The sequence below is a fragment of the Dermacentor variabilis genome, chromosome 6 (genome assembly GCF_050947875.1).
Source record: "Dermacentor variabilis isolate Ectoservices chromosome 6, ASM5094787v1, whole genome shotgun sequence".
Lineage (NCBI taxonomy): Eukaryota > Metazoa > Arthropoda > Arachnida > Ixodida > Ixodidae > Dermacentor > Dermacentor variabilis.
In genome coordinates, this window is record NC_134573.1 from 102,256,791 (window position 1) to 102,266,432 (window position 9,642).

A 9,642-nucleotide genomic window follows, 5' to 3' on the forward strand; every position below is an offset into this window, starting at 1 on the left:
ATAAAAAAACACATGGGATGCGGTGATCGTGGAGGCGGTGGCCGTGACAAAGGAGGAGGTAGTGAGCCCTCGCCTCCGATATGAGAGAACGCTGGAGACGGATTTTGCTTGCGGACACTGGTTGAGTAAATGGAGAGAGTTTGGTGTAGGCAGGATAGTTCGCCTCTCCCAGCCACTGCTTTACGACATTTCATTGCTTCTATCTCGGTAACTCTTTTAAATTTGTTGCGGTAGAACGCCCACAGAACGGCCGTTTGCTCAACTTCTCTGAAGTACAAGGAAAACTTACTGCGCGGCCAGCTGAGGGGCCCTTTTAAAGGCCAACTGCAACGAAACTTCACGTTTGCTAAATTTGTAATAAACCACTAGCATATGCCACTAAACAATTTTGGCAATCCTAGAGGGCCGGCGGTTGCCGAAATGCTTTATTAGCAGCCTTTTCAAGTGATGCCTAAGCCATTAACGCATGGTGGTTAGCAAAAATGACCTAAGCTCCAGCACGTCACCTCCGAGATTTTTATCCGCGCCATGAGCGCCGCCTAATTTCGGAGGTCATGGTGAGTTTGGAGCCGCACGCACTGAGACACGCGTCACTTCCGGTGAGTGGTAGATGGCGGCAAATGTTTTTCTTTAATTGCGTTAGCATTAGAAGCGTCAAAGTGGGAAGAAGTGCATGTGCTTGTAGTGTGGGAAGTAAGTCGGTCACGTGGTAGAGGTAGGGAGGGAATGGGAGAGCATAGAAGATCGTGTTGTGTTTGTGCGTGTATGTTATATATATATATATATATATATATATATATATATATATATATGTGTGTGTGTGTGTGTGTGTGTGTGTGTGTGTGTGTGTGTGTGTGTGTGTGTGTGTGTGTGTGTGTGTGTGTGTGTGTGTGTGTGTGTGTGTGTGTATAGAAGGGTTGTCCGTAAAATAAAGTCACCAATGACTGTTCGCAATGAAAAACATGTTTATTGGCATTTAATAATAGATTTCTGGAAAGCTTGGACTCTCCCCTATTTTTCGACATAAGCGCCGTTGAGATCAATGCATTTTTGCATGCCTGAATCCTAGAGCTCTCCCGCCGCGCCGTGATAGCTTAAAACCACTCCTTTCAGCTCCTCCCTGGTTCTGAAATGCGCCCCACCCAGGTGTTTCTTCAATTCAGGGAAGCTATGGTAGTCACTTGGGGCTATATCTGGGCTGTACGGCGGGTGCGTGACAGTATTCCATCCAAATTTGTTGATGAGATCGTTTGTTACACATACAATGTGCCGACGAGCGTTGTCCTGAAAGAAACGACTCCCTCCGTAAGCATGCCTCTCCTCTTGTTTTCAATCGCGCTGCGAAGGTTCTGCAACGTCTCACACTACTGGTCCGCATTGACTGTGGTACCAGCAGGCATAAATTCGCATAACAATAACCCCTTCCTGTCCCAAAAGATGCTCGCTATCACTTTGTCGGCAGATAGAGTTTCTTTGAACTTCCGTGGCTCGGAGACTCTGGATGTTTCCGCCGACGGGATTGTTGTTTAGTTTCCAGTGTCGTGTAATGGAGCCAGGTTTCGTCCCTAGTGACAATAGGGTCCGAGAATCCGTCGCCATCGGTTTCGTAGGCCTGAAGATATTCGCGGGCCGCTTCAACACGTTGCCATTTCTGGTCTTCCGTAAGCATTCTCGGCACCCACCTTGCACAAACCTTGGCCTATCCTAAATGGTCGGTCAAAATTTTGTCAATGTCGATCTTGCTGACATCAGGGATCATCTCGCAGAGATTCTGAACCATCACCCTTCGATCTTTCAGCAGTGCTCCTTCCCCTTTCGCAATTGTTTCGTCCGAAACCGATGGCCGTCCAGAACGCTGTTCGTCATGGACGTATGTACGGCCGTCTTTGATTTCTCTGCACCATCTGCCCACGTGTTGCACGCTCATACACTTTTCTCCGTAAACTTCACGCAGTTGGGAATGAATGTCCACCGGCGCACTGTTCTTTGCACACAAAAAAAACTAACTAATCACACAGCCTAATTCGCACCTGGCGGGAGAAGCGAGTGCGAGCTCCAACTCTAACGGCTGCCAAGCCAAGACTGAACGTCGCAGACAGCTCGCCGGGGCAGGGACTGGGAGAGGGGAAACTCAGCTACACGCCAGTGTCACCGGATCCCGCGCAACAGCGTTCTTCGCGACGGCAGCTCCTTGGGAACCTTATTGTACGCACAGCCCTTGTTTATATATATATATATATATATATATATGTGTGTGTGTGTGTGTGTGTGTGTGTGTGTGTGTGTGTGTGTGTGTGTGTGTGTGTGTCACTGTCAGTGTTTCTAGTGAGCTCCGGAAACAGCACTTTGCAACGTGGTGAACGTGGTTTAAATCATAGATCCGGGACCTTAAATGGGTGCGACGTAATGCTGCCGCATTTATCTCGCATTTACCGCCTATATCGCCTCTAAAAAATGTTTTTCAGTTTCGGTATCAAGAACGCCACTTTCTCGCGCCTTTCATAGAGCATCCACCCGAAGTTCAAATGTAAATTTTTGCATAGAGGCTACTCTTCATCTACACTGTATGAAACTGAAGAGCTTTTTACGGGCCACAAAATCGTGTTGCAGTTGGCCTTCTACGACTAGTGCCCAACCCGTGTAGAATCTATAGTTACACAATCCGTAAGGAGGCGTGTCTCTGGAACACCAGACATATTGTAAAAGAATGTCTGGGTTTCTCGCTGTGAGGGGCAGTCCATTTATTTGTTTATTAAGCGCGCCTTCCCCGCCACATACTGCTGCTTATAAGTTTACTGCCCGTGAGATGCGCGCGATTGCATACAGCAGAACAACTCTTAACAGTGGGCCGGCGAATAATGAAGACACGATTGCAGTGACTCAAAAGTTTTCAACTATCATTCAACTATCATAGTTTTCTAGAATTATTTCCTCTACGGCAAGGACAGTTACCGTGAACCAGCGTGTAATCTTTACATTGCCTATTCCCAGATGTATTTCAATTCCATCAAGAAGGTAACCTCAAAGACGATCCGTTTGCCTTTAATTCATACTGTTCGCCAGGCAGAGGAACGGCGGCCTCACCAGCATGCCTATTCCTGCCTGTCTTACACCATTCGTTCATCCACCCACTCACCGAAGTCACTGACCGAGTGGCTTATTACTTTTTTTTCTATTTCTCTATCCGTCTGAGCATCCATCTGTCCACCCATTAATTCATCATTCAACCAGAGTCAACCAATCCTACTCTCAAAAATCAGCCTTGACTTTTCATGCCCTAGCATAGACTACAAGACACGGGGTGCGATGAGTTGCTTGTGCGCAGCATATCTTTGCCAGACTACAAATCGCCAGCGCATATGCTGCCACTTTTAAAGCGAAATGTGTTGTAGAGCTCCCTGTTGAACGCAAATATTTGGGAACTTTTCATTAGTCTCATATATTCTTTCATCCCTCGTTTCTTTTCTCTCTCTTCTCTCTCTTCGGCAAACTACTGCCCAGATTAACCATTCATACGACCAACAGCTTGTCGAAGTCCCTTCAGCTTTATCTTTCAAAGAGTCCAGTTGTCCGTACTAAATTGCTTTCACTACTTGTTCATTCCTTCCCATCTCCATTGGCCTTATGCAGAGTAGTAGGCACACCGAAGGACCTCCTGCTCTCTTTCTTTATTGTTTAATTTAGGCTTTTCTCTCTGCCCCTGACCGCATGAGTGCTAACATACACTGTTGCCACGACTCTCAACAAAAACACGCATCAATACCAATACAATAAACTTACTTACCGGATAATGGTAGCATATGTGTGGCTTCGCCTGCGAGCCCACGACCGCTATGATGCCCTTGGTGTAAGGAGAGTGCTGATCCTCCTGGTCGTCATCGTCGAGCGGCATCGCTTCAATGGGCGACGGCGCGTCGCCCTCATCGTGCGGACTCGACGCCTCCGAACGATCTGCTGGGAAGTCGAGGTCGTCGCTCATGATGGCTGCCGCTGGTGGAGTGGTGGCTCACAGAACCAGACAGTTAGCAAAGAATCGACACGACGATCGCTGGCGTGATCGTCTTCGAGCGACACGACGTTCACGACGAGGGGCCTCTTTCCCTGTCCCTGGCTGTCCGGTCCCCACCTCCGACTCTCCCGGCCACCGCCGGAAACGCGCTGGCGTTGAAACGGCGGTCCTGCGTTGCCGACAGTAACGACCGTTCCCTAAGGCTGCGTCGGAGAGACTGCTGTGGCGCTTAGCTAAACGGGCATCACGTCATTACCAGGGCCGTAAAGATTGGTTGATCGGATATCGAAACAATGGCACTGAACAGGAGCCTACTGCATCCCGCTCTGACGGTGGAGCCGAACGTTTCCCTCGATCAGTAGGCCGTGTTCTTCCGTTTCCAGCGCCATCGTGGGACGGCGACGTAAGTGCCGATGCTTGCGGATTGGTAACGTTAGGCTCCGCGTTTGCTGTGCGTCCAAATTTCGCCGCTTTGCCGAGAGGGTGCACCCCGAGCGGTTGCATTTGCCTGTCCGGAGGACGCAATACGAACGACGGAAGCTTTAGAGCGTATAACGTTCGAGGAATACAGACTATACGCCCCTCTTTGTCATTCTCACAGATTTACAAGTGCTTTCCTGTACTTCAATCCGGCCGTCCATATTTCTGGCGCGTTTTGGACAGCGGCGCCTCCGATCTTTTTCCTGATATATTAGAGCACACACAATGGAACCGCTTTCCGTCCGTGAACTATGAATAAAAAAGCGGCACTTCGTATTCATTCACACTGCATAGTGAGGAAACGATGATTTGCGGCCATTGCCTGCTTCTCCCTCTGATCCGCGGAATTATTTATTTTTCTACCACATTATGCAGTATATTTAATAAAGTAATAATAATGAAACACTGCGTAACGTTATATCCGTTGGACCAGTTATCCTAGAATTCAACTCTGAGTGGCTTTCTATATGCGCAGTATAGTATCGGGCATATAATTAAAACGAGCAATACAGCATATAATGACGTCACAGATGCCGATATTTCGTCCCCGAAGACAAAATCTCTTTTTCGTTCTTTCTTTTTGAGGGGGGGGGGGGGGGTGCTGTATAAAAGTTTCAGTGTATTCTATCAAAAACAATTAAATATCATACAACAAAAACAAATACGGCTATATTTTGCATTTCAGACGCTCCAACGCATTCTTATGCTTCATTAAGCTTTTTGGTTGAATGCCAAATAAAATGAAGTATAGTGAAATAGCGCTTAGCTAGCTACACCTATATGGGCTTCAATGTACGTAGGTGCTAAGGTTATGCAGGCGACCTTTGTACAGTGTTTTCCACTATTGGTAAAAAAAAATAGTTGATTAGCATTCAACAACTCTGTATAAATTCTGCCGTACTACTACTTAAACGGAAAGAAAACTTGTCCGGTACCACACCTAACCCAGACGCCTTATAAACAAGCCCATAACCAGCAAATCATTATGCAAAATTTATGGTGCTACGAGCACCTAAATACTAACGATGTGTGTACACTAAGAAAAAATGACGATCAACGCTTTCACACAGCAGTGCGTTTAAAAGGGTTATATCTGCTAGCACCAGCTCCTTAAACCTTAGCAGACCAACTGCATATTTCTGCGACAATTTCCTCATATATTACAAAACTTATGGGATACGAGCTAAAACAATACATTTTGCTGACCCAGCTTGGTAGACGCAGCGGACATGCGAAGTTGCGCTATAATCACCAAAACAACTATTAAATAACAACATTTTACGAAATTATTATAATAAATGAATTAAGGGGCCTTGAATTGTAGCCGCAGAGTTAAGTCGGCAACTATAGCCAAAGCATAACCTATCGCTAGGAACCTCGTGCCTAGCCCGAGGTTTGCTAGATACAGAGTCGAAAAGTGTCGCAAAATGCGTTGCAGTTCCACTTAACAGTTTTCACTCATTTGTCCGCAGTGTCTAAGCACATTAGCCGGAACAGCAATGCATTTCGCTGCAGATTTAGAGCACTCGTTTCTCAAACTACTGCGCGACGCAGTTTCCAGCCAATGGCTAGGCTGTGAGTACTGGACGACTGCGACTCTGCAATTGCAGCGTGCCCCCTTAATGTTATTTTTTAAAATGTAATTAGTGATTTCTATATAATAAGGTAATACGCGTTTATCCAGCGAATTAGGATGTTCGCCGCAGCTGCTGGCTCACCAAAAAGTTACAACTTTGCCTCGAATCTCAACACGTTTATTAACCTAACACATTCGTGGGTGGAACACTTGGCTGATAGCTTCGAAATATTGCCTCCAGACCTCCGCATTCAAACACGTTGGGCAGACAAAAACACTCCCGGGTGGTGGACGCTGAACAGGCCTGAACAAACTGCCGATCACTCCAAGGAGAAGTTAATATTCTTGCGAATATCCGTCATCATTGTGAAGTGTTACGAGCCGCAACCACGATCTGACTATGAGGCACGCCGTAGTATGGGGGGCGGTGGGGGGAGGATTAGTTTTCATAATTTGGAGTTCTTTATTTCGTACAACAATCTAAGCACATGAGCGCCTTCTATTTTTTAAATTTCGTTCCCATCGAAATGCGGCCGCCTATCCCTGGATCGCACCCGCGACCTTGAGCTTAGCAGCGCACCGCCACGACTACTCGGCTACCTCGTCGGGTGGCCGCTGTTTCCAACAGATTTTACTTAACTTTGCCTCCAGTGTTTCTGGCAAATGTGGCGTTAATTTGAAAAATAAAGGTAAAACCAAGCACTTAGTTTACAAACGGATCCACATTACCTGCCCCCCCCCCACCCACCCCCCACTCCTAACCCCTACCAAGAAGACTGGAAAATTCAGAGGGGCGGTTTTGTGGCGATTCCTTCCGCTCGATTCTAGACCACTTTTACCCTCCGCCATTCACGGCCAGCCGAACTCATTCATAACGCGCGCGGAGCGTCGCTCTCTGACCACTGATGAAGCGCGAAAGTAGCGGCAAGGAGTGACATCAGGAATGACATCGCCACAAAATCACAGCACAGATATTCCAATTTCGTAAAGAGCATCGGGTAGGCAATCTATTGCTCACAAAAAAAAAAAAAACAAGAGCGGGTCGTGGGTTCGTTACCGGCCACTGCGGCCGCACTTCGAGGGCGGGCAAAATGCAAGAAACGTTCGCATATATCGCGCATTGCGCGCTCGTAAGAGAACCGCAGGCGGTCAAGGTAAGTCCGGATTCCCCCACTATACGCCACGCTTCATATCAGATCGAGGTTTCGGGTCGTAAAATCCCAGATCTCTTATTTTTTTTTTTTTTTGTCTGTAGAATGCAGAGGTGCACTGTGAAAACGAGGGCCGTAGACACTATATACTGCATACGGATGGTCTACGGCCTATTTCCCTTCGCAGGAAAAGAAAACGATGCAAATCTACACACGCTGTTAGTAGCTCGCGTAAAAGTTGCAAAAGGTAATTACTGAATGAATAAATGAATGAATGAATGAATGAATGAATATGAATGAATGAATGAATGAATGAATGAATGAATGAATGAATGAATGAATGAATGAATGAGCAACTGAAATAAGAAACAACCCGCTCTGCCAAGGTAATAAATGCAAACATACGCAAATACTTTGAACATGTGCCACTTCGTGGCAACTGGCGTAAGAATAATCATTCGTTTCGTATCGCTTCCACTTATATTTTTCGTTGTGCATTCTGTACCAATTTGCTAGGATTTATTCAATTCTACATATTTTTTGGCACTACTTGTAGCATTTAGTGCATTTAGTACGATGAAGCATCTCTTCTTAAATATTCTTTTAGGTGAAAATGTCAATAGTTAAGTTCTAATGCATGCTTCTGTTCATATAAGCTATCTTACTAAATGCCCAATTATGCTGCGTTTCATACGTAGCAGGCAATGCTGCAAAATCTGCGCACGTAGTGCGGCCATGGAGGTCCCCTTCCGCAAGCTTTGAAGCACAGTTGTTCTTAATCTGCAATGTTTTCTACGAAAAAAGAAGAGTGAGTGAGTGAGTGAGTGAGTGAGTGAGTGAGTGAGTGAGTGAGTGAGTGAGTGAGTGAGTGAGTGAGTGAGTGAGTGAGTGAGTGAGTGAGTGAGTGAGTGAGTGAGTGAGTGAGTGAGTGAGTGAGTGAGTGAGTGAGTGAGTGAAGACTTTATTTGAAAGCAAGGTATTGACGGGTGACCTTGTTGTTGGGCAGCCACGAGCCCATGGACCCGTGCGCCTTCTTCAGCTCTCTTGATGACCTTGGCCTGCAGGTCAGCGTCGTAGCTGAGCAACACGGCCTCCCACTGCTCAGTATTACTTATTTCGTTATTCGTGTCATATTCCGCTGGGCACGACCACATAATATGGAACAAATCTGCTTTTTTTTTTCTTACAATGAATACATGTATTAGGGTATTGATCCGGGTGGTAGTAGTGACATATAGGCTACAGGGTTGGGGCAGGTGTTCGCCTGAAGTCGTCTCCAAGCTACTTCTAGTCGCTATTTAAGCGATTTGTGCGCTCGGGGGTACACTACTCTGGCTAACCTGTAGTGCTTAGTTATTTCCTGGTAACTGACCATGCCATCCCTCTCTGATCCTGGCGTGAGCCGTCCGGGTGCTCGGTTGGCGAGTCCTCGAGCGGCGGTGTGGGTGGTTAGGGAGGAGTATGCTGGCGCCCAAATGATCTGGATTGGTCGTGGGTGTTCGTTGGTGTCAAGTATGTGTTTTACGGGAGCCGAGATTCGGCCTTTCGCAAAACTGCGTACTCCTGCTCTGGAATCGCCAATAATGCAATGACAACGTATGGAGGCTATCGCCAGAGCGGTAGCCGCCTCTTCCGCTGTTTCAGTGCTTCTGGCGCGGATTGAACCACCAGCGCGTATTTGACCTATGGAGTCCACCACTGCGAGGGACATACAGTTGCGTTCTATTTATTCTGCTGCGTCGACATATACTACGTCGTTGAGGGCGTGGAATTTCTAATGTAGGGCTCTTAACCGTTCGGCCCTCCTTTCCTTATAGAATTCGAGGTGCATGTTTTTAGGGAGGAGATTAATTTTGAGATGGCGCCTCTGATTGTGAGGAATGTCTACTTTAGTGATTTGCATCGACTCGTAGTGGTGCCGAGATTATCGAGGATGTTTCGCCCGGCGGCACTGTGAGCTAGCCTTTCGTATTGAGATATAAGGTGCGCTTCCACAAGTTTCTCGACGGCGAAACAACAAAAAGTTTCTACATTACGACAACTTGTGGACGCAACCTTACGTTAAATCACGCTTGTGCAAATTTTTGCGTGCAGTAGGCGGCATACTGCGCATGCGATACGCCATGGCTGCTTGTCGCAGAAACATGAGACTTCTCTTGTTTAGTGTTAAATAGGATTAAATCAACGGTGATTTTTATGTATAAGTACATCATGTCTTGCGACGTAAAAGTACCAGGGTTGGTTTCACATCGAATCACACGGTGCGTACCTAATATTCTTCGTCAATATGTGACGCACTACTTTTTGGTCGCGCATGCGAAGAGCTGGAGAAGTCGCTCTAGCCTTCGCAGCGTTGTCTGTTATGTTTGAAACAGACTACAGGTCTTCAATAAATGCGAAATAATAAATAAACATATCGAGGCTAA

At 46.7% G+C, this 9,642-nt stretch overlaps 1 protein-coding gene across 2 annotated transcripts in view; it reads right to left on the reverse strand.

The window, feature by feature from the left end:
* Window positions 1-4,242, reverse strand: part of LOC142584971 (uncharacterized) — a 35,590-nt gene extending 31,348 nt beyond the window's left edge. For both annotated transcript variants that reach the window (XR_012828993.1, XM_075695364.1), the window contains exon 1: window positions 3,785-4,242. Coding sequence is in view for 1 of the 2 variants with exons in the window: in XM_075695364.1 (XP_075551479.1) it covers window positions 3,785-3,979 (195 nt within the window). In the remaining variant the exon portion in view is untranslated. The remainder of the gene's footprint in view (window positions 1-3,784) is intronic.
* Window positions 4,243-9,642: the final 5,400 nt, after the last annotated feature.